Here is a 25600-nt window from a genome sequence, read left to right as displayed (position 1 = left end):
GGTACCTACCGTATGCCTTTCCCTAACAAAACATTTCAGATATTTTTGTTTTACTAAATGGCAGATACGTACCTTATTAGCAAAACTAACAATCTCCATCTACCCAGCAGGGACATCTCAATATTCACAATGCTAAATACAGCATACAACCATACAATAGATAAACATCAAGCCAGGTTTTATAAGGCATGAATATGAAATTGAAATCAGATTCTGATTTACACCAGAATCACTCCCTTTAAAACACTGGAGTTTAAATCAATTTAAATCAGTGAAACTGATGCCAGCTTACACTTGTGAAATGAGAATCAGCCACACTGAGTAAACATACAGAATCAAAAAATGCAGAATACCCTGAATACAAACATATTTACTGAAAATGACTGGTGAAAGCTGTGCTATATGGAGATACACTAACAATATCTTCAGTTTGAAATTTTTATAAAGCTAGAAGTAAGGGCCTGTCTGGCCTAAAGTCTCTATTACTTTCTCTTTATTCAAAGTCAATATTAATTTGGCTAAATCACTCGTAAGCTGGAACATCTGTAACACTAAGAATCTTGCGTTAGTAACTAATAAAACCATGAACTAAAACATTAGCATTTGCATTTTCAACACAATATTTCAGGTGTCAGTACAGTTAAAGGCTTTTAATTTTACTTTTTTGCTTCCCATAAACTCTCACCCACTAACTTCCCCTTCTAAAATAGCCCTTATCAGAGAACTGTTTCCCAGAACACGCGCTCTCTCTCTTCTTCAAACACTGCAACTTCCCTCCCTTGAAATCTCACATCTCCTGAAAGAGGAGGATCATCTTCCCTTCTGTGCAGAAGAGGAAGTGCTGATACCATCCTTTAGAAACTTCGCCAGACCCTCCTGAGTAAAGCTCCAATTTGTCAATTTATCCCAATTAAAGTATTTTAGAGAGTGATGCTTTACCTAGGAACCTAGAACATAGATTGTGCAAGGAAGACCACAATTTACCACCGTGGAATAAATTCTCAGAAACTCCTCACAGAGACCACTACCAAGAACACACACAGAGCATGCAAAGTGAAGGAAGGCTTCAGGGAGCACAACGCAGCAGCAGCAGCAAGGCAGGCAGTGGGTTAGAGCATGTTCATACACCTGTATTCGACTGATCTTTGCCTTGCACAAAGTGCTGCAGCATTTTGTCAAGCAACGTCTGATGAGGAATGCACATAGCATTTCAAGCAGAGAAGCAGCTGGTGGAGCCTGGCAAGCTTAATTCCCAAACTAGTGCCGGAGCAGCAGTTGGAGGCTGTGAAGTTCCCACATGTGGCAAGAAGTCATTGATATCCTAACAGCCTGCAAACCTTAAACATCTAGAGCAAAGATCAGAGCTAAACATTGACTGAGAATATATATGAAAGTGCATCCTTGCTGAAAGAATAACACAGGAAGAGACAAAAAAAAGAGCACTTTCCATAGAGCCATACACTGACAGTGTCCTTGTGGAGCCAGCTGCTGAAGAAGGGTTTGGTGAAAGGCTTGTGAGCCAAGACAAGGTCCCTCATGGCTTGAAGAAATCCTTTTTCTCCCCAAAAGCCTGTTTTCCTGAGACACAGAGCTCCCTCATCTGGGTCTCCTCCTAACTGAAGTAGCAGACAAAATAGTTCTCGCACAGCCGTCCATCTCAAAATGGCAGTAATCCGGTTTTGGTGCAGGATCATTGATCTCAGTGGTTATGCTGTGCCTGCCTGCCAAGGCAAAGCCAGAAGGAACAGATCTTGCACAAAGGGACAGACCTGCCCATCAATTCCAGTACATTAGATAGGCAAGCATGCTTGTGAGCAGAGCACAGAGAGCCTCCTTTCAGCAAAAAGGAACAAAACCAGAATTAGGGGCTCTAAATTCAGCTTGAGAAGAATCTAAGAATAGTTGCCCAGATATTGTACCACCCTGTTCTTTTTTTGTTTAAATAGCTGATGTCAAATAAATAACCATACCTCCTTCGCCAGCATCAATAAGCACAAAACCCCTTCCAAGCACAGATTCTATCCTGCTAAAAGCATTTAGAAAAACAGTGGGATGCTTTCTAAAAGCTCAGTACCTGGGGTGAGAGAGAAGAATGGGTAGAGAACTGATACAAGCAGGCAGCTGACACGCACTCAGAAACAGAATAAATCCCCCTTTTCATTTGTTCCTGCATAGGGGTTGAAACTGTCTCCCCTGAGAGAGAAATGAAAAGGACTAGAGGGGAGAGGGGAAATCTTTTTAGAGCAACGAGCACCAAAAGAATGAGAGGTGGGTGTCAAAAGAGTGTAGAAAATTTAGGGGAGAGATGAAGAAAGGAAAAGAAAAAAAAAGGAGAACATGGTAGAAAAGAAAGCAAAGAAAAATGCAGGACAGAAGGAGAAGGCAGACAGGCAGTTTTCAGGAGCTGTTTTGTTCTTAAAATGCTGTCAACACATTTACAATGTGCTTTCCACCCCCCTCCTTATTTGCTGGGCCATGCACACAAAGGAGCAGGAAAGCAATCACACAGGAGCTGCCGAAGATTCACTTCCACATAGAACAGAGGTGCCCTAGGAGAAAAGAAACTGCTTAGCGATCCGTGTACAACAAACCACGATGGGGCTGTTACAGGCCTAGAGACTGGAGAGAGAGTTGGGAGCAAGCCTGGAGAGAGCAGCCACTTCCCACAGAAATCACACTCAGGGCTTACAGGCAGCCCCGACACTGGAGCAGAGCGAGTCAAATTGGATGGGGACACAGCTACATATAAAAATATGCATATTTACAAGAAGCTTATCAATGAATTCTTTAAAGGAAGACCCCAACTGATTTAGGCAGAAAATACAATTTTCAAATGCATCTTGCATTCTGCACCTAACCCCAGTGCCTGAGGCTTGGAATCTCAGCCACATCACAGTGACTTAATATCCCATCACCAAGCCTGTACTGGAACAGTCCATTTTGTGTCATATTTCTGGCAGGTACCAAAGCTTGTCTGATGCATGTTCACTCATCAAGCTACAGAATGGGATCACATCTGAGCATACATATTTCTAAAAACTGTCAAGCTTAATATAGTATTTAGAACCTGTGTAAGGTACGTGCAGCTTTTTCTGAAGACCAACTGTTTCAGTTTCTACGTTTGTGCAAGACTGTAAGTGAACTTGAAAATGGAAATTAGATGCCAAAATAATTAAGGCTCCTTTTAATCTTACCCTTTGCTGTGCAGACTTTTTAGTCCTACAAGACAGGAAGCCAAGCAGAGAAATGAAGCAGCATCACAAGATGTGCACTTTACCCAACATTATTTCTGTACTTCAGTACCTCCCTTGCCAACTATAATTACTTGGCAGTTACTTGGGCAGGTCTAATAGCTAGATACAGTTCTCAGGGATCCTGTGCCAAAAACTACACCATACATGAAGGTGGTCATAAAAGACCTTCTTAGTCAAAAGCAAAGTTTGGTGAAATCAAATCAAACCAGCTTCAGACCAAAATAATTATTTTTATTCTAAAAAGCAGAGCCATAACGAGGGAAAGCCATTGGTGCAACATAAATGTTTCCTAGAAGAAAATACTTGGAGACTCGGTTCTTTCAAGATATTCACCCTCCAGAGCAAGCTTGCTACCTACGCCTGTTGTTCTTCACCCAGACTGGATGTATGCTCTGACTAAAGAGCACATAAAGAACTCCCTCGCACACTCTCAGGAGCCACAGCACTACAAATTAAAGCAGTCCAGTGTGTATTATTAATGATAAGTTATCAGAGGATCTAGGACTACAATTAGGCAGGAGTTTCACTGTACTGTGATTCTGTGATGTACTTTTAGCCAGGTCAGATTCCTCTGTTTCCCTTATTTTTTCCTCTGTGCAAAGATTTGCGATAAACCATTTTGTCACAGCAGCCAGGAGGCAATTGCCCTGCCCTAAAGCGCTTATAACCAAGTTTTAACTAAAAGACGAAGAGAGCCAAGGGAGGAGATGCTGGGTAGAGGCAAAAAACCCCAACTGAAACATTATATAAAAAGGGCAAAGTGAATTTTGTTTTGGTACCAGTTAAACGTTATTAGAAGTGTTCAGGAGCACACATATTGGCAGTTGTTAGAGCTGCAGTACAAGTCTCAGAGGTTCAATTTTCTGAGTGGCTACAGCTGTACCACCTTCTAAATCCTTGGGTCCTGATTTATTCATGGCATTAGGAATGCAAAATGCAAGCAGAGGGAAGTAGGCCAACAAGAGAATAGAAAGCAGGGATAGAGGAACCAGTTCTTCATTCCAGCTGAAACCAGGTTGAAATTAACTCTCTCAGAGCAGCTTCTCTTTAAAAGGGCAACACCCCCAACGCATAAAAATGCAGCAACGAGTCTCTCCCCACAAAATAATGATTAACAGAAACACAAAGCAAACATGGCTTCAGAAAAAGGATTCAGCTTCACTGTAGCCCGAGGCGTTTGCATTTTCAGATGCAGAATGCTCACGGCAACGTGTCTGCCAGGGGAGGGGGTTAATGGCTTCGGTTCTGCGAACTGCAGACCAGATGTTCAGCTGGTGCAAGTCAACAGAGATCCATTAGAAATTAGTGGAGCTATGCCTGCTTACCCCGGACAGGATTCTGGTCTTGTACTTTGAAATCCTAATACCCACTCAGAAATTTCTCTAAAGGGAAAGGCCTCACTTTCTGGAAGCATCTAAACAGGCTGCTAGAAAAGCTGCAGAACATGGTTAAATTGAAATTATCACTGCCCTGGCTTGTTTGTTATATTACAAACCCCCTAAATTGAAAGCATGTAGAAGCCTCCTGAGAAGGGAGGACAGACAGGAACAAGAGCAAATCAGCTTTTACTCATGGGAAGACAAAGCACTAACCAGTATTCCCTGAGATCAGCTGATACTAGAAACGTAGACCTTGAAACAGCATCCTCCAGAAAGAAAAAATGCACCCAAGAGCAGACCCAAATGCCCAGAAAGCATGCACTTTCTTTCTAGTGAATAATGTTGAATATAACCCCCTCAGAAGGAGGTTGCAGGCCTGACCTAAACTTACATATTCTGGGGTGCTGGTTGACAACACAAACGTGAGTCTTAAATGAACTTTTCATCCTGCATTGTTCCCATCAAATAGTACCACAAAACAGTTGTTTCTGCTACAGTTTCATAGTATAAACATACAGGTGGCACCTTACAACAGGTAGAAATGGGTACTAGAGGTAAATCACTGATATGTCACTCACCAGGAAAAGCATGGGTCTTGGCTATCTCCATTTTAGACCTCAGAAAAGGTGCTGTGGTCAGCCAAGTCTTTCAGCAAGTGCTTGTAATAGAAAATACTCTACAAAATTTACCATGGCAATTGGATGGTAAAGAGTGAATAGGGAGGAAAGAAGAGGTACAGCAGCACATTCCTCCCTAAAAGGGCCATTCTTCCGTTCAAGTGGAATGTTAGCAAAGTCAGTATTTGGAGACAAAAAAAAAAAAAAAGAAGAAAAAATGTCTGGATGTGAAAGACAAGAACTACTATGTACAATGAGGCTAAAAGTCATCTCAGATGATCCATCTTCAAGGATTTTAAACAGCCGTCTTGACCAACAAAGCTGACATTAAGGGAAAGTTATCTGTCCTGCTACTTTATTTCTGCATCGCTAAGTGTGCAGCCTGTGCACTTGAATGACTACATCATACACAATTTGTTTAAAGACTTTTGTAACACAGGGTATAATAAAAGACCTGTGATGCTGCAACAACAGTCTTTTATAACATGACCCTGAGTTTTCTCAGCCAAACACCAGCCTCAAGGGACCAATAACCATGCAACATTCAGTATACCCTAAAGGATTCTGCTATAAGCCTCTTTAAAAACATTTACATAAATCACACACAATCTTAAGAATCTAGGCACCTTTCACAACTGAAATGAAGCCTCTGGCAGCACCTTCCAGTCTGACAGGAATGCTACAGTTCCACTCCTTGCGTAGGAACTCCAAACAGCATCCAGGTAATGTGAACCCTCTTCCTGGCTAGAACTTAATGCTTTTGAGATGTATTTGCGCTCCTTTCCCCACTGACTGAGCCTACCATACACAGATTATAACTGGGTCCATGTCTCCACCTCATGTTTTCCTAAGGCTGTCAATCCCTCCACCCTGTTCCTATACAGAACCACAGCGCAGCAATATGGAAGTACAAGTCTGGTCAACACCTGACAACTGTATGGTGTAAGGACAAATGCTAAGGATCCTTAAGGAACGCAGTATGCAGGCTTTCCAGCTTAAGTGCCAGCATTTCCAATACCTTCCTGGAAGTAGCTTCATAGAAAAATAGGAGCTACCGAGCTCTCCTTCTTGGGTCCTTAGCCAAAACCTTTAAGGAGTCTAACAATAGGCAACACTATTAATAGGAACTGCCAGCCAGTGATGGTGAGATAGTCCTCAGCCAACAAGCTGAGCTGGTCCAAAATAACAGTACCAGCCTTTAAAGGAGATAACTGATCATATGTTAGGGCCACATCTTGAAACATATCCACTTAGAGGAATTTGTAATTTGTGGAGCTTCCCCCGTTGAAAATACAATCACGATTTTTTAAGATCTTTCTCTTGACAGAAGTGAGCAAGCAGCACTTACAGTAGCTGAAATAATACAGTCAAATAAGAAAGGGCGATATTTCGTCTAAGTGGATCTCGCAAATTTCTCGTTCAGTCTTTATTGAAAAATTTCCTTATTCTCTTGAGAGAATATAATATGCATATTAACCAGATCATCTATTTGAGCCAAGTAAGGTACTCAACCTAGAGCCAGTCTGATTTTAAGAGGATGAAGAAACCAAACACATCCTTAGTGGCTCTGGAGTCACTCTCAGGACTGATCCCTTTACTAGGCCAAAGTACAGATTCACAATGCAAAATTCAATGTAATCTGACCCATCTTTCAAGTGGTTACAATTCCATTTTACAACAGTGAAATATGAGACCCAAGTTCAGCTTCTCTGAACTTCTACTCAGTGTTCAAATAAAATGGCATGTTGGAAACATTTTACAGAATATAAATTATATATATGCACACATATACAACATGTACAGAACTAAAAACATGAAAAGGAAAGCTACATTTGCACTTAATAGAAAACGATGAGCTAGAGGCAACATTGTTCAAATGCTCAAATCGTTGCTAAGCCATCAACTGAGCACCAAATTTTCCAGCTGCGTTAGAAGAACATTTTAAGTACGTTAGCAAAAAGATCTTTGGGAAGCTTCACAATGGAAGTGAAGTTCAGAAAGGTCAGTTTGGTCAAAGCCAGTCTGTTAAAAGCCAGTATATACACAGGCAACTGGGAAACTTTTAGTGCTCCAATCCGGTATATATATGGTATCCCAGAAAATCTGATTGTTTCTCATAATCTACTGTCAAGGAATGCAAAGCAGGTCAGGGATCAACATTACTTATAAATGAAGCAACATGGTTCATTGCAGTTTTGAGATGGAAGATGTCTGTTTCTTAATCGGAGCAGATACTCCAACAAAGAAAAATGAAGATGAAAAAATGTGGATGAGGTCAGCAGCTTCAGATCAGAGAAGTTCAGCAAGGAAAAGAGGGAGTTCAGTGTCAGTGAACCAAGCCAGCCTAAGCATTCCTTCGGTGTCTTTGCTTCCCTAAAATAGATGTCAGTACAAAAATGCAGACAAGGGGAATTCATTCTTTCCCAGAGGAAAGAAACAGAGCAATTAGTGACACAGTTCACTATATACTCTTCTTGTTCCAGAAGTTAAAAGGCTCCAGCAAGTCCCAGGGTCACACTTTCACACTCCCTGCTTTACTGTGAGAGGCCTGGGAAACACGATTGATGCTGCTTTCAATAAAGACCTTCAAGCCTTTTAAACCTTGCGCATAGAGATATTCCAGATACCAGTTCCACTTCTTTCCCTACAAAACCAGAAAGAATAGTCAGATGTGCAGAACATAGCGTTGTCTGTCTCTTAAGCCAGTCTGAAAAGGTCTGCAAATATCGTCTTCCGGTTTGACAACATCCATCCTAGTCTGTTCCCAAATGTCCAAACTTTTTGCTTATGTATTACGCATTCTTAGCCTGAACATGACAAATCATGAACTTTTATTTAATATTAAGATGTTTATAAATCCCAGTTCTAAAATGAGCAAAGTCTACTGGATCAACAGTGAACATGTCAGGAACCAAATGAACATGGATATTAAAGCCTTCATTCCAACACTAATGGTGATGCCTTGAAAATTGCCTGGTTTTGCTTCACTAAACCAAGAAAAATCTTACCTTAATTAAACTGAAGTTGAAGGTGGTATCATCTGGCCAAGCCTTAAGGAGAGGGAATAAAAATAGTATCAAATCAGATAAAAAGTACGTCCAGAGTTGTCGGGCCTCTGCTTAGCCCCCTCCTAAACTGAGGATTGCAAGTGTGTAAAGAACTTCAGGGAAATTTTTAATCATGCTTCAGAATGGGCTTCCACCATCAGCGTGCCCACAAGTGGTAACAATATGGAGACCCTCTTGCCCTGTGCTGCAGCATTACTGGATAGCAACAGAGACTATTTATAGGTATCTTTAACCATTGTCTCTCTACAGTGTAAAAGCCACCCCCTCAAAACATTAGATAGATAATTCCCAACAATGAGAAAGAGCAAGAGGAGAGAACCTACTGACATTAGATTATTGCTTGTGTTCTCCGAGTGTGCTGCAGAGCAGTGCCCTCTGGTGCTCAGCACAGTATCTAAGAAAAGATGGCACTGCAGCTAAATAGTTTTTCCTGTCTTGAGACAGATCTGTGATAGTTGCTAAGCAATACCTCTTTCTTGGTTCTGAAGTAGGAAGAATGCAAAAGTTCTCCATCAGAAAGTTTTGGAAAGGTTTGGGTTTTTTTGGTTGGTTGGTTTGGGTATGTTTTGCTGTGGTTTTTGCTTTGGTTTTGTTTTCTTTTTTAACTTACAAAAGCTACAAGAAACCACAGAACAGAAAGGATTAGACAAGAGACATGAAAAACTTCTGCTACAACAGCAGAGACACCAAGGAAAAGAAGTTGTATAGAACAAAAATAAAATAGTCTCCTCTGGGGAAGACAAAACTTTAGTTTAATCAGAAGTAAGAGACAAACTACCTATGTTCAGGACACTGAGTATATAAATGAAGGCAAATTTGTGAAGTGTTCCTAACGGGCATTCTTTGCTTCAACTTTAACCTTAAGTTTCCCTTGCTTCATTTCAGGAATCACACCTACGCACACCTTCAGCATGCCAGTGTTCCTCAACAAAATGGTATCTTTGTGCACCCTTTGGATAGCCTACAAGACCTGACTTCTCAGAGCAGCATGCACATCTTGAAACAACTCTGGCAAGCTGCTCCCTCCACTATTCAGTAACTGCATTGGACACATGATGACACCTGGAATTCACAACTGCTACTAGCAGAGCTTGTATCAGACAATACAAGACAGTACCATATCGTCTCACTTCTGTACTTGAAGTAGTTACTTGTATTTCTTGTTTAATAAGCCATTCTCAAAAGCTACTGCAAGAACCAGAAAGCACTGCTAAAAAGTTCTACTGCGTGCACTTGAATACAATTCAACTACCTCTTTCTTGACTTCCTGGAATTTAAATGTTTAGGTCACGCTCCATATTTTGTGGGGCAGGACAGTACCGGGACGCTTATACTGAATTATTTATTTCTTTATTTAGCTATTTTAGTTCTATCCTCAAAATCATCATAAGCACAAATTCAGATCTAAAACTGTCACATTCATGCTTTCATACCATGCAAACAGACTATTCAAATTGTGCCACTGATCTGACAAAAACACAGAATGCCATAACAGCTTTTGAAAGCTCAGTTGACTACAAGTCAGCCAGTAGACTGAGAAACACTTCTTTAGAGAAACTGTCAAGACAGTACATCTGGTGCTGCCAAAAGCCCAGTTGCTGACCTACACCATTACCTGCTGCAGGAAGTGGATAGCATAGCCCATCAGGGCTGGATGGTAGACAATGTTAAAGCTGGTTTTGAATTCCTGCACTGCAGTTTTCTTCAGCAGTTCATCATCCATACGAAGACCTCGAGGATGAACATCCTTCTGGAATACACTGGATGTCCACAGACAACCCACCATAGCTATGACATACTGGTTGTACTCTTGGTATGTCTGCCTGCTGAACTTGAATTGCAGTATTTTCTGAGGGACAAGAACACAAATTAATAAATAGCATCCTCAAAGCAGTTGTGTACTTCCCCCAGTCCTTAAAAGGATGCCATCAGCATTCAGCCCAGCTTCCTTGCTAAGGTTCATTCTAGCACATAGTAGGTTTGTCCACAATACCTGTTTACTCAGCTCATTTTCTTTTGCAGCAACCAAGTTGGTTCGATACCTGAAAAAACAAACAAAACCAGAAAGTTAGCAAATTTTTACTACCTACCAGTGTTGAAAAAAACTGGAGGAATGTATTAAGAAAGCTTATTTCCTCCACAAGAGAGATTACCAATCTTTACTGGTAAAAAAAGAGAGGCATATGAAAAAATAACTGAAAGTGATTTTATCAATTTGGCATGGACCCACCCTTTCCAGACAGAGCAGGGAGACATCCCATAATACTAATCTCTTAAATGATTGAAACATCCCTGGTTTGCCTGGGACAGTCACCTTCATAAAGATAATATATGCAAGAATTAACATACAGCCTTAAAAATCAGCAGAAAAATGCAGCGTATTTTTAAGAAGGGACATTTTCATTCACTAAGCAGAGGAACAGAAGCCACTGGAAGTAATGCAACTTGACAGTTGTTCTATATAATAAGCACTAGCTCCTCTTATTTCCCAGAGATCATCCTGTCATGTTAATTACCCTGCAGACTCCTTGAGAAAAAGCCACATGGAGAGCCCTGTGCCAGCTGTCAGCAATTGGCTACTCTTCTTCTCAGATGCAACCACTGGAAACAACAAGGCCAAGCACAGCAGCCATGTTGGTGGATCCTACAGAGCGCTAAACACTGCTGATGTTTGGACCTGCAGACAACATAAGGCAATCCCAAATTCCCAGGGTTTGGAGGTGGCAGAATTACTTCCTAATCAGCACACATTACAGAATTTGTAAGGAAAAGATCAGGTTTAGTGGTCAAAGCACAGGAGCGAGAAGCTGTATAGTAACTACTAGTGATTCCAGCTGGCTGACTTAAGTTGTCTCAAAGCAATATGGGAACTCCTTTCTTCACATATGAAAGATATGGAAATAATACTAGGAAAGAGGTCACAATCCTGCTATTTTGGATAACAGACAAAAAAAAAAAGAGTAGGAACTACAGCTATAAAATCCTCTATCATGAAAGCTGGACACAATTGGAACTTTCACCTTTGCCTTGCATGGTAAGAAAAAGTAATTTCAGATTTTACAACAAAGTAATTTTATTTCCAACAGACTGAAAGAGAAGACAAGGAGTCCCTACAGCTCACACCATTTGTAGTACCTGTACATAATGTAGCAGAGCTGATTCAAGCTGACAGAATCCATGCTGAGAAGAGCTGGATAGAAAATTCCAGCAGGAGGCATTATCAACAAAGGCAGATTGTACCCCAGATACATGTCACACACCTACAGGAATGAAGCAAATCCAGGCAGATTACTACAGCCATTAACAAATCCCAAAGCATCTAAGAGCAAAAGACAGCATGACACTGCGTTCCAGCCAGCGCTATCAACTTCACCTAGGAGGGAAGGCCAGGGTGAAGCAATTCCCTTTGTTTTCTTCTCAGTATGAGACACACTGGTGAATATGTCTCAGTCTCTGCTTCAACCATTTAGGTATGCCATATGTTTTGACACTGTTACTTGCAGAGACAAAACTACCCAGGATCCAAGTAAAAAAGTAGCAGCCATTTTTTTTTTTTTTTCTGATCTTTTGGATCATTCTGAAATATATATAGCTGGGATTGCACTTAAACCTGACCTTATTCCTAACCTGGTTTGCTAATACCAGCAAGCCAAACACACCGTACATCTCTTCCAGTTGGGAAATTAAATCTTTCTATTTGACCTTGCTGGAATTGCATGAACACGCAATGAAGCTTTGTTCTAAGAAAAGACGATATGGCCATAAAACATGGGTTTATCATCAGACTTATGTTTAGAATTTAAGGTTGAGTTTCAAGTAAAAAAGACATTTTAAAATAATTTCTGCAGACTTTACAAGATCTTCAGCTATGACGACACTGAAAGCGATTGCTGTAACTTAACACATTACGTCCTCTATAGCTTAGCCACAGTAATTTTTCCCAAAGGTATGCATCATTCTCAGACAAATAGTGTTCTAAGAACATGCCTATCTAGTTACTACCATTCAGACCATAACAATTAATCTGTGACAGCCCGCCATCCCAAAGATGGACACTTTTTACATTTTGTTAGATTAGGCACAACTGTTTTAAGACTCCTTCCCTTATCCTCCTAACAGATTTTTCACCAGATTGTTTGCCAGACCTTCACCTTTCCTCCTGCCCTCAGTACAGCTATACCATGTAAGGCATAGGCAGATACTTGTAATTTAACTGAATTACTGATATTTTCAGAAAACTAGACTTTGTACTTAATATCTCAGCTGCATGATTTTAGAAATCTCTGGGAGTTCTGAATACATAAGCAAAATGTCAAGAAAAAATTAAAATCCTAGTTGTCTGCTAGAGCACCAATAATCATATATCCAAGGGTGCATGATTCCCTGTATATTTCCATAAAAATGAATATTCATTTATTTTAAACACAGCCTTATAACAAGTGCTGTTGCCCATTAGTTTTGTGCATTTTTAATGGACATTTTAGTCACAAGTAGATCCCAGAACTATCGTTTTTTCTACTCATCACAATTTTATTCAAATTGTAGAAGCAACAGCTGCATGGCTGGAGTTCACATGGCAGTAAGCACATCTACAGAGAGGATGCGAGGAAGCTAGAGAATAGGCATAAGCCTATTTTATGCTTCTTAGTTTGTCTACAGGACAAACTGAAAAAACTTCAATTTTTAAGGGAACATTTAAGAAAAAATATCAGGATATGTTGTTTGAAATTGAACTGAACGTTGTTCTTTTCTATAAATTAGCTTTAAACTTGTTATGCCATATTGTTACTTCCCTCTCATAGTTCACCTCTAACTTAAGACTAGCCACTTTCCAGCAGTGTATTCTGTTCTGCCTATGGATGCAGCAGCAATCACCTGTAGATCTACCAAGTATTGGGAACATTCTTGCATTTAACCACAAAGTTCTGTAAATTATAGTGAGGAAGGTGTTTTCATGCTCTAGCTGTAGAAGTGCTAACAGTCTTTAGAGTACTGGGATTTTGAAAGTCAAAATGAATAGGATACATACGGTCTCATAGAAATCCAAGATGAAGTACAGCAAGAAAGTAGTATTATTTTCCAAACGCAACGCAACAGTAGAGATCCATCCGACAAAGTGGACAAGTTCAGCCACTGTGTTCACTAGTCCAGAAAGAGTGGTATTCCTGCAGCAATGGCATGATGCAGTGTTAGTATACGCACCTCTTTGCAAACGGTAAAGAATGGTAAAAAAGAAACTGAAGATTATCCTTTTGCTGCACCAGGCATTCAGCAACATGCATTTGCTCTTCAGTATACCCACTAACACATTGTTACCCATATTATAAACATGTCAGCTGCTAGTGTTACAAGGATTTTGACCTCTGGACATTTCAGTTTTCAATGTCAACAGAAATACTTCTTAAAAAAGAACAAACAGGATTGACAAGGTAGTTTACAATATAGAAGGTTAATAATGCTGTCATGTTTATGCTAAGTCAGTCTTTATGCTAGATAGTAGGGGTAGAACATATATATAAATACACTAGTGAACAATGTACAGAGCACTGTATCGCACTTATTTCAGACAAACTTACAAAGAATGGACTTGAAAGCCAGACTCTGAATTCAGATGAATCACATGCCAATTTAACCAGTTACACAACAGCTCTTTGAGGCTCTCAAGAACACTGCACTGCAAGAGACAAAAAAGAAAACAGGCTGACAGCAATTTATATAAGTGAATTACACTAAATAAAAAATGCCATGAGAATTGACATATACAAGGAATGATACCAAGAGTTTCTTAGTGAGATAATTGCATGTCCCCTTGATCTGAATGTATGCATTACATAGCTTTTCTTGGAGAATGTGAGTTTCAAATACTGAGTTAAAATCGCAATAAACCAAACCAGCTATTTTCTTGCGTACTATCAGCTCTTTTTATTTCCAGTGCCCCAGTTTAATTCCAGTCAAAAAAGAAAATCTCAAAGGCACTCAAATTCCTGAAGAAGTTACATTGTAAGTATATATTTTACCCTTATTTGGGCACAGACTTCCCCAAAAGAAGTCCCCTATACAATGCCTCAGACTGCTACACCTGACATAAGTGCAGACAGCAATATCAACTAGAATAAACAGCCACTGTATTCACTTAAGTTACCTTAAAGTAAAGGGATGATGTGAAAAAGAGCTGTGCTAGAGGATCATAGAGATGTGACTTCATTTCTGAAACAAATGAGAAACCAGTATGATAATCTGTGCACAAATTTTATCCCCCAAGATCAGACACTGTCCAGCCTCACCCAAAGGATGTACAACACATACCAGAGAAACTGTTAAGGGGGATCCAACTCACAAGCCTGAGGAATTGTGATCGGCAGGAGAAGCCGTCCCAGAGAGGAAGGCTCCTATACAGGAACTCTTCACAGGAAGAAAATCCCTCCTACAAAGCAGAGGATGAACGTTCAAAAATTCATCTTATATGCCTGCACCTTGCCAGCCTCACTTCACCCTGGAAAAGGGGCTTACACCTCCTTCCTGCCATACAGTTCACCAGGACATTCAAATTATCATTCTCAAATTATTTTTCCTGCAGAAAACAAGACCATCTCCAGAAAAATTGACCTACTCTAAGAATATGTATTTTTATTAATTGAGACAATGTCACTTCTCAGAGATACTACAGGAAACAGGTAAGTCCCAAAAGTATGTTACGACAAGACTGTGAAATCCTTGGCTTACACAAAACGGGCACTTACCTGCAAAAAGCACTCTGTTTTGTAGACAGTCTCCAGGAAGTCCTTGAATTCTTCTTCATGTTGGTAATTATCAGCCACACACCAGGTGCATTCTAAATCAGAAAGCATACTGTATTTGAATATGAACACAGCAAGAATAACAATCAGAAACAAAATCCAGTTTTCCTCCAGTTGTTATAAGCCTATGTGATTATCACTATAAAACCGAATAGCACAGTACCATTGTTGAAAGGTGACAAGCCTCACACATCCTTTGCATGGTAGGGAGGTAAAGTAATACCAGGCTCCTACCTTCCTGAAGAACCTGGCTCATCCAATAGTACAGCCTCAAGAAAACAGATTCATCTTTGATGCAATTCATATAGTGAAGCAATAAAGGGTTTGTTAGCACTGAACCCATCTGGGAAGGAAACTGCAAGAGAAATCAAGAAAATGTTATTTAATATTTACAGCAGCAAGTTGCTAGAGAATCTCATTCTATCAGTTGTCCAGTCCTTTTACCAGTAACAAGACCATCTCCAGTTGTTATTGGAGTATATACACCAGTGACAAGACCAAGTCCAGATGAGTTGTGACCCTCAGGTAGGACTAGATGCTCTGTTAGAACTAGGTAGTCCACATACTCTTCACATGTAAGCAGGGCATAGAGGAATATAGTTTGATCTCTGAAAACATTCAGTGAGCTTACCGAGACCTTCCTGAAACTCACCTCTAGACGGTGGATATTTTGTAGGAGCTGAGGAAAGGTCTGTAGCTGCTCCACTGGAAAAGACTCATTCATCCTGTACAAATCAACATGGTTTTTTTCCCTGTCCTCTTCTAAATCATTTTTGTTTGTACTGTTTGCAGGTATAATCAACTGGGTATTCCATTTCTGTAGAAAAGAAACAGAAATGAATAGCAATGACTCAGTTTCCAATGCAATCAGGTATGCTTGTGACCAGCATTCCTGTAAAGACCCTGGTTTTTGCAAAAAAGGTATCCAGGCTTTCATTATAATGGGAATGCTGCATTTCTATATAGCTACTCCACCCTTCCCAGTGCTGAAATAAAGCCTGACTCCCAGTATTTGGCAATATTCATAATTAAAGTAGCTACTTGACACCTTCTAGGGTCTATCTTAGGCATAACCTACCCTTTTTCGTGACCGAAGTTGAACTGTGCCTAAGAACAGCAGCCGGGGCACTGGAGAGTTCTGTTTGTTTCTTTGCCTTACTGCGTTGATTGCTGCTTTCCATGGGCCCTCTGAATTCTTGAAATAAGTCTGAAAACATAAATCAGATATCTATACAAGAAGTCAAACTAAAGCAAAGCAACAGAAAGATCAGTTTCTAGCCTAATAAACATGACCACAGTATGTGTAATACACTCAACTCTGCTTGACAGACCAAGAGGCTAGGTTTTCACAGCACGGAACTCTCATCACTCCTCAGTTTCATTACCTTTTATGACTACAATTCAAGTTATGCTTTTATTTCCTTCTGGTGTCCCCTTCTTCAGAAGAAATCTCCAGCACTTCTGGTTTATAATCCTCATTGAGATCAATCATCAGTTCATAGATTAAATCTCAAGTATACATTGAAATAAAACATGACCAAGGTATGCTTTTGCAAGTTGCTAGGAAAGTTTCCCAAATTCAGCATCAGTGATACCCACCAAACAGAACGATTCCATGAGTAATCAAGTCCTCAAGTTAATGTAGATACTACCACTAAAAAGAAAACTGGAAAAATGAACCCAACACCTTTTCTGCACAAAACTTTTTGTCACTTCAATTACAATAAGCCTTTAAATCCCAATCAAGTGCCAAACCATCATAAAAGTATTCAGATTGGTTTGGGTCTAGGTAATCAAGCTATTATTATACAAGTCAACACAGTTTATTCATAAAAACAGTTGAAGATGTACTTGGGTTTTAGTTGCTAGTTATTTCACTTCTGTGCATGCCAAAAAATGTAAATTCTCCAACAGACAGCACAATGCTAAGTATAAATTTATACAGCAAAGTACATAAGCAGATTGAAATCAAACAAGCTTTCTTTTATAGAAACACAACTTGTCTACATATAAATTGTCTTCTAAAAAAAGTCAAAAAACAAAACAAACCCTAAGTCTATCCCATTGAAGTAACAAAAGAAAATTTGTTGCAGAATTTAGGTCTTGCTGCTATTTTCTGATACATATATTCAGTTTCTTCTACATATGTTCTACTTGGTCAAAGGGCTAAGCATACATGTAGGCCTCTCTAAAAGCAGAGTAATTTTTTGCTGTTACCTTGAGGCTCTGACAAATCACTTTACTATATTTTTCCCCACTTTTTTCTCTTTCTTATGGCATAGACTTCCCAAGTGGGAAGTTACTTACTGACTTCCATTGTTATTTGTACTTAAAGTGAGCAACTTGAACAATGCCTTGTCCAAATAAGACACCTGGTTTCCTGAAGAACTTAACTTTGTGTCAAACAAGTCAAAACCAGCAAAAACACCAAAAGGAGGATTAAAGTAATCCTCGTAAGGATAAAAGTGGATACCATTCCATTCCAAATCATCTCATTGTGCTGAAGAGGAAAGAAAACACAAGGAATCCTCATTAAGTCTGATTTTTCCAGTGAAAAGAGTAAATAGAATTAATCTTCACCACTAAATCATGGTACAGCTTAAGTGGAAATCTTGGTACAAATACTGGTGTAAGTACTGGTTCCAAATAGATTAAATCCAGTTCCTTACCTTCACTTTCCCAGGAAGGGTTATCGTCACCAGCTCAGGACAGAAGATTTTGTAAAGTGATAGTAGAGCCTGCAGATGAGACTGCATTCCCTGTAAAATAGCAGCACAAGAGGAAAAATGTGGGGGATGTATTTAATATACAAATGGAATACTGTATTCTAGAAGCAAAAAAACCCCCAGTGATTACTAAAAGCTTTCTAAAGCTACATGTCAGTAAGTAACCGTACATGAACAACTGCAAATGAAATGAAGGACAGGAACTGTGTCAGTATCACAGGAAGGGGACTGAAGAAGGAACTTGCTGTAGTCAAAACTAATAAAAAAGGAACTTAATCAACAGTCTTCAGCTGTCTAAATGCTCCAAAACCACGCTGTTATAGTGTTGTGGTTTAAGCCCAGCCAGCAACCAAGTACCACGCAGCTGCTCACTCACTTCTCTCCCCCAACAGGATGAGGAAGAGAACTGGGGGGGGTGGGAGGTAAAAAACATGGGTTGAGATAAGAACAGTTTAAAAATTGAAATAAGATAGGAACAGTAGCAATAACAATAATTACAATGAAGAGGAGAGGGCGAGAGAGGAATAAAACCCAAGGGGGGGGACGGGGGACGGACGGGAACCACCAAAAAATAAGTGATGCACAATACAATTGCTCACCACCCACTGACCCATGCCCAGCCAGTCTCCTAGCAGCGATGGGTGCTTCCCGGCCAATTTCCCCAGTTTATATACAGAGTATGTCATTCTATGGTACGGAACGTCCCTTTCGGTAGTTTGGGTCAGCTGTCCTGGCTCTGCTCCCTCCCAGCTTCTTGTGCACCTACTCTCTGGCAGAGCATGGGAAATTTCAAAAGCCCTTGACTTAGAGCAACCGCTACTTTAGCAACAACTAAAACAGTGTGTTATCAACATTATTTTCAGACTGAATCCAAAAACACAGCACTGCACCAGCTACTAAGAAGAAAATTAACTCTATCCCAGCAAAAACCAGGACATACAGGTTTTCTTACAAAAAAACAGGACAAGATCCTCTACAATCTTCTATTTCTCAGTCGCTTTTGTTACTACTAGAAAAAGGAGGAGGAATAGAAAATTAAAAGTGGTAATACATAAATTAAGCTGCCCCTTGTTTCAGAGATTTTACCACACCTAGCCATAAAATGTATAGCTTTGTGCATGCCATTGCATGTGCTCGCAAAACGCAAATGAGAATTAGGGACGCACATTCAAAATAGACAAGGCTTGATGCTACAAAGACTACAACCTACGATTCCAAGTCTAACCTTGTCCTGAGACACTAGCCAACGCTGCTCCGTCCTGTAAGAACATCAGTCTTACAAAATGCCTTATTAACCACAGTTCAAACACTGGAAGATCTAAAATAAACTCACCATTTTTGCTTGGAGGTCAAGCAGTCTCCTAATCCGAAAAGGTTTGACTGGAAATACAATTAAGAACATAATGGATTTAAAAACCACTATCAGACATTCAAGCAAAAATGCAATATCACTTTTATTATAGAAAGTCACAGCAAAGCAATCAGAACCAATCAATCTTTCTAGGCTAATAGACAGGTTTCCAAATCAGAAAGCTTTACACAAATCAGACTGACCTACCATCTCATGCTTCCTTGCCTCAAAAGCAATATATTGGCTAGTCATTGTATTAGCTCCATTGGAAGAAAAGGCAGCGCCAGCAAAAAGAATAAGACATAAAATGGTATTCCATCTCATATAATTGGATAGACTCACCATTTTCTTTCCTGGTCAGCAGGTAGAGCAGGTGGCAGACATAAGGGCACTGCAAAGAAAAGGCAGCAATGAACTATCCTGCATGTGCAGACTGCTAACCAGGATACACTAAAAGCAACATACAGGCTTCACAAGTTAATACTGTTTCATTCAGTTGGCTGCGCTGTGTCCCCGTTAGGGCAGAGTATACCTTACTTCCCCCCTCAGGAAACAGCATGTTTTTCACGTCACATATGTCAGTTTTATTTAGAACTATCTGCACTATGAACAGTCCCTATAGTAAGACTGGAGCTCACTGCATATATTGATTGGTTTTTGGAACATTAGATATCTCAGGAGCCAGCAGTGAAAAGTACAATTACATTTTCAAACAGAAAGGCACCTTTGAATCAAAATAATTAGAGCTTCTAACTACACTTGAGACTGTAAGGGTCTTAAATTAGTTTCACACCAACTCCAGCATGCTTTCCAATTGGTCCATCATGCTTGAAAATACTGTTTTAAAGAGTAAGAACTTAAATCAGTTTTATGAAAAGGTTATAACTAATAAAAACATAAAACTATTAAAATCTTTCCAAGAAATAAAACTCAAACTTAAGGAACTTTAAAAGTCTTAACGACAAAATATTCTAAACTGAAAGAATATCAACTATTTCATTTCTGTCTCATATGACTGCCAAGACCATCTCAATATGAACTGAATCCAAACACTTCTAATATTCAAGCACCTGGATTTTATAGTTGCCATAAAGCATAAATCTCCTGATTGCTTGTTCTCATTTAAACTATATCTCAAATCAATCCATTAGAACACCATTTAGTTTTTCACCTTTAAATAAATATTGCTATAAAACGTTTTTCTTTTAGCGTGAGGTATGCAGCACATCAGTTTCTCCCCAGGAGTGGGAGACTTCACCTGCTGATGTCCAATATAAAAGGCAATCCCAGAGACTGCACCAGCATCATAGTTACTCTTGGGTATTTAGACAGAATATCCTGTCACTGTTTGTGATGCAGGCTAACAATGCTTGGAAACATGTTTAAACAACCAGACCACAGCACTGAAAGTAAATTAACCCTACAGTACTTCCCTGTTTATGAATTTAAGTTTTACTCAGCAATCTTAGAATGCAAAATGAAAAAAAAATTCCAGCCATCAGAAAATAGCCTCTAACCAACAGCTACTCCAGACTGCTTTGAGTATTAATATGCATACTAATGAACATTTAGGTTTATTTTGTCGATTCCACATATTCTTCAGCTATCCTTACCATCTTCTCATCTTGCAGGAAGGAAAAGAAGAAACCGTAGAGGGCATAAATTTGTTCCTTGTGATCAATGAAGTCAAACATTGTGATCAGCCATTTTAAAAAAAGCAGCTGCAGGCAAGAAAAAAGACATATTACATCGTGATGGGCAAAAGCAAGACCAACCGATCACTAGCTGATTTAAGAGACACAACCATTAAGGTTACACGCCACTCTCAAGGACCACCAGATAGCTACAGATGAGCAGTACAGGAATAATTTAGCTATGGAAGAAAGTCTGCCAAAAGCACAAACACCCGTATCAGAATGGAAAAAGCAGCTGAGATCCGAGTATGTGCTAACCATCAAATATGATCTGAGGGCCCCTCACAAGACAGACATTGAGGTACTGGAGCACATCCAAAGAAGGGCAACAAAGCTGGTGAAGGGCCTAGAGCACAAATCTTATGAGAAGCAGCTGAGGGAACTTGGGGAATATAGCCTGGGAAAAAGAAGGCTCATGGAAGACCTTATGCTCTCTACAACTACCTGAAAGTAGGTTGTAGCAAGGCAGGTATCAGTCTCTTCTCCCAAGTAGCAAGTGATAGGACTTGCTATCTACTCATTAAGAGGAAAGAGCCTCAAATTCCACAAGGGGAGGTTGAGACTGGATGTTAGGAAAAATTTCTTCATGGAAAGGGTGGTCAAGCATTGGAACAGACTGCCCAAGGGAGTGGTTGAGGCACTGTACCTGCAGGTATTTAAGACACGTAGATGCGGTGCTTTAGGGACATGGTTTAGTGGTAGACTTGGCAGTGTTAGGTTAACAGCTGGACTTGATCTTGGAAGTCTTTTTCCAACCTAAATGATTCTGTGATGTAAACTTTGGGGAGACTATGTGAAGACAAAAGACTGTTTTGCTAATGTTAAGTCAAGTCCTGCTGCCATGGCCAAAGTACACAGAACCTATGGGATACCCTTGCTGAAGATGGTGAAGAATGCCTCACATAGCTGAAGTATTTCACAGAAATATTGGTGGAGAAACCATTCCTAAGGAATTCAGATACGTAAGGCAAGCAGGAACTGTGCAAACTTCCAATCACACTTTAAAAAAGCATTCTTCAGTTCCCACTGCCATTCCAGCAATGGGGGTGTCTGCCAACCTTTCTAAATGACAGTATGTTAGGTAAGTATTTCCAGGATTTTTGCTTCCTGAAAATAATCTGTCCTCACCATCCCTGTGCAGAAGCAATAACTACTGTGAGCATTTACTAAGTTACCTGGACATTGCCTGAGCATTTGCCGACACAGAGCCAAGATACAGATGAAACCACAGAATTTTCTGGTATTACTGAGGCTGGAACCAGGCTCTTCAGTAAATGAGTATTCAGTGTATCAGCTGGAAAATACACAATTTTAAGTAAGACTGTGCTCATGTACCAGGTTCTTTAATAGGGTTTTGCAACTTCAGTCAAAATTTCCTCTGGACAAGATTATTCAAAGCTTCATTGCTTAAATTAACAGCACACAAGAATCTAGTAGGGACTTACCTATCTCTCAATTTTTTTGAGGTACAGTTCTTCCCAACTTAAAGAAAGAAAACGGAATATCGAGTATTGGCAAGACAACCAAAAGTAACACAAATTTCTGGTAATATTCAGCAACCAGTTCCTTCAGCAAAAGTCTGTATGACTGTCAGTCAGACATCAGCAGATAAATGTTCTGGAGGTAAGCTAGTAATTTTAAATCAAGAACAGCACTAAATGACTTGCATAGTGGGAAACAAATCTTGTGTGCTCCTCTAGGGTTGGAGGGAGGGGGAAGTTTAGGGGGGGTTATTTTTATTGAATATTTCATTATTTAGAAGCACCAATGTTGGCCACCACTTCTAAGAAAGCAGCATAATGGCTGCACTGACACTGCTGAATTGATTGTTAGGATGACATTTTAAATTTAGCAAATCTCACTAACACAACTATGTGTTTGTTCAATTATTTTGATCAAAGAAACCTATACAAACAGTTACAACAAGGAAAAAGACACAATGACTGCTAAGGACACCCTTTAAGCCTATCAGAGACCTGCAGTTACAAGCAAAGGAAATAAGCTTCTCAAAAAATATCTGTAACAAGCTGAAATGTCTTTCTGGATATCACTCCCCTGTAGCAAGAACTGAGGTTATTTTTAGCATGAACTCAGAAATTACACTGAAACATTCCAGAAAGATTTTATGCTTCATATAAGTACCTACAATACAGTCACCGTAAACACATTATCTCAAGCAGGTTTGACTAGAGGGGAAAAAGATGTTCTCAGAAAACATGCTAGTAGTACATAAACATTTTACCAAATTTGCCACTGAGTGCCACATTTAGCAATATAGCAAATCCTTCAGGGGGTAACCCTCTTTGCAAGGCAATGCTTTCCACAGTAGTCAAGTGTTTCTGCAGAGCGTGGTCCTTTTTCAGTGAAACACGATCTTGAACTAGGGGGGGGGGAAAAAAAAAAAAAAAAAAAGAGATGACAAACACAAGGATGAAACAGCTGAACTGAAAATTAACCATTTTAAACTTCTCTGCATGGTCCTTACATATATTCCTTTTTGTTGGGTTCTGTATATATTAATAGAAAGGGGAAAACCTTTTAAGGCATTAAAAAATTATTACAAAGCTCAGGCATTAAAGAGAGAAAACAGCAGGTAAAATTATTTTATTGTTATTGTTACTAAAAATTTAGTTATTATCCTTTTCAGTCCAAGGTACCTAACCTTAAAACTGCTCTTACCTTTCTCAAAGAAGCTCAAAGCTTGCTCAAGAGAGTCTTGCTTGCTGCCATTTTTCTGATCGTTAGGAGACTGATGATTCTGAACACTTTTTTCAGGGTCAATTCTCCCTCCTTTTTGCCATGCAGAGAGATCAGTTTGATGTTTATGGTGAACTTGCAGAGGCTGCTTTGGGGTCTTAGAAGTCTGACTTCGCTGCATCTTTTCAGACTGCCAACTGAGACTGAAGAATGTTACTCATTTGTCACGTGGGTTCCAATCCTTCATTACAAAGCAGCAAGAAAGCAGATCAGCCTCCAACAGCTGAAGAACATCAGAGAGCTGGTTCCCTGCAAGAAAAGAAAAAATTATTTTCCTGACAAACAGACTGTAGAGGGATACCGTATAAGGTAACAAAGTAACTTGAGGAAAACATTTGGAGTTGCCTGCTCCCAAAAAGACCATACAATACTCAGAAGGTGCATAAACAGTGTATCAAAACTCCATTCTTTCTTTCGCGAAAAAATGGAAGAAAAAAAAATCACAAACAACATTAAACTCCACTCCTTTTATTTAAAAGTTACCTGATAAAATTTTGTATAGTATTTTTATCCAAAAATTAACATAACCAGAAAGTTAACAAAACACAGTCAACAGTTTTCTTCTGAGCTTATTTTGTGGATTATCAGTTTATTTACTTGTCTGTGTATGCCAGTGTAATCAGGAAACAGGTCGTGATTTCCTGCAAGGCAGCATACGGATTTTAGAGGATCATAACAGCACTTATCTTCCTACTTTAAAAAAATTGGTTTCTTCTGCAGCGTTTCTACCTATCAACTAGGACTAAAAAAATGACACTTTAGTACACTTCCAAGTATGAGAGCTACCAACACTGCAAAACCGCCTAGCTCCGAGTGAAATACAACCATGAAAAGCAGAATTTTCTCCTCAATATGTTGGAGATATCAACTTTTCACCCACAAGATGTGAAATTTTACTACAATCTCCAGGATTTGGTTGAGTATGCATGCATGTTCCTGGATTGCTGGAGCCTATCTTTTGCTTCCCAGCTTTCCTGACACAGTAAACCAGAACGATTCACAATTCACACTCCCTCTTCAGCTCTCACTTCCTTAGGACGTTAGAATCATCCCTATTTTCCTATAGGTTTGTTTGTCACTGACTTCTCTGTGCAGCATACCAAGAAGAAATCTATGCATAGCTATGTCAAGACCTCCTCTGAAGCACACGCAGTGTATTTGCATTTACAAATGAAACTTACTGACTCCAGGTGAAACGTACCCCCTCAGCATTCAAAAGCAACACCGAAGACATAGGAACTCCCACAAAAATGCTTTGCATGATGGTGCCTAAGAATAACAGATGCTACAAAACAGCAGAAACTCCCGGTAACGACTGCGGTGCGGTTAGAGGAGCTGGAACTGACAGGTAAGGGTTGCAGAAATCGCTGAACGCTCTGGGATCTTGGCGCTTGCCCCCCGAATCGGGGCAGGCGGCTCAGGAAGGGCAGAGCCAGCAGCCCTGGGTCACCACAGCGCGGGCTGCAGCCGCAGCTCTCGCACCGGCTCCCCGGGCGCCGGCCCCACCCGTTTTGTTGTGGATTTTTTCTGGCTCTGCCAGGAAGGCCTGGTGTGGGAGAGGCCTTAACGCACAACTACCGGGCAGGCTGGCCCAGCAAACCCACCGCCGCGCGGGTTCCGCGGTGCCAGGCGCTCCCACGCCGCTGCGGGCACGGACGCCCCTCTCCCCCCCCCCAGCTCCCCACAGCGGCGCCCTCCGGCCGCCCGCAGCAGACCCGAGGGAGCGGAGGGAGCCGCGGCCCTCCCGGCTCAGGGGCCCCAAACCCGTCGGGAGAAACCGCCCCGGTGCGGTGCCCAGCCGGGGGTCCCGCCGCAGCCCCCACCTGCCACGGGCGCCAGCTCCAACCGCCCGCAGTTCAAACTCCGCGCCGCTCGCCGCGCATGCGCGCTGCCGCCTGCCGCGGGGGGGGAGGCGGGGGCGCGGCCCTGAGCCCGGCGGCTCCGAGCATGCGCAGTG

The 25600-nt window shown here is 40.5% G+C and overlaps 1 protein-coding gene across 1 annotated transcript; it reads right to left on the bottom strand.

The window, feature by feature from the left end:
- Positions 1-6648: 6648 nt before the first annotated feature.
- On the bottom strand, positions 6649-25570 carry CENPI (centromere protein I). The gene is made up of 21 exons (XM_056360040.1): positions 25467-25570; positions 23566-23892; positions 23129-23266; positions 22062-22180; positions 20806-20913; positions 19535-19583; positions 19175-19221; positions 17785-17874; positions 16194-16322; positions 15768-15932; positions 15350-15470; positions 15059-15150; positions 14625-14742; positions 14461-14525; positions 13895-13992; positions 13348-13483; positions 11454-11578; positions 10312-10360; positions 9934-10167; positions 8259-8300; positions 6649-7894 (listed from the first exon to the last, which is right to left on the bottom strand). Exons 2-21 carry the CDS (start codon positions 23762-23764, stop codon positions 7763-7765), a joined length of 2256 nt encoding a protein of 751 aa, XP_056216015.1. The 5' UTR covers positions 23765-23892; positions 25467-25570; the 3' UTR covers positions 6649-7762.
- Positions 25571-25600: the final 30 nt, after the last annotated feature.

Source organism: Falco biarmicus, chromosome 14 (genome assembly GCF_023638135.1).
Source record: "Falco biarmicus isolate bFalBia1 chromosome 14, bFalBia1.pri, whole genome shotgun sequence".
In the NCBI taxonomy this organism is placed as follows: Eukaryota; Metazoa; Chordata; class Aves; order Falconiformes; family Falconidae; genus Falco; species Falco biarmicus.
This window is presented reverse-complemented; position numbering and strand designations above follow the sequence as displayed.

Excerpts from the sequence above, each read along its gene's own strand:
- CENPI (XM_056360040.1), bottom strand. The coding sequence starts at position 23,764 with ATGCAGCGAAGTCAGACTTCTAAGACCCCAAAGCAGCCTCTGCAAGTT. Across the intron at positions 17,875-19,174 it reads TTGACCTCCAAGCAAAAATG|GGAATGCAGTCTCATCTGCA; the intron begins GTGAGTTTATTT and ends GCTATTTTACAG. Across the intron at positions 14,743-15,058 it reads AAACAGAGTGCTTTTTGCAG|GAGGGATTTTCTTCCTGTGA; the intron begins GTAAGTGCCCGT and ends TCTGCTTTGTAG.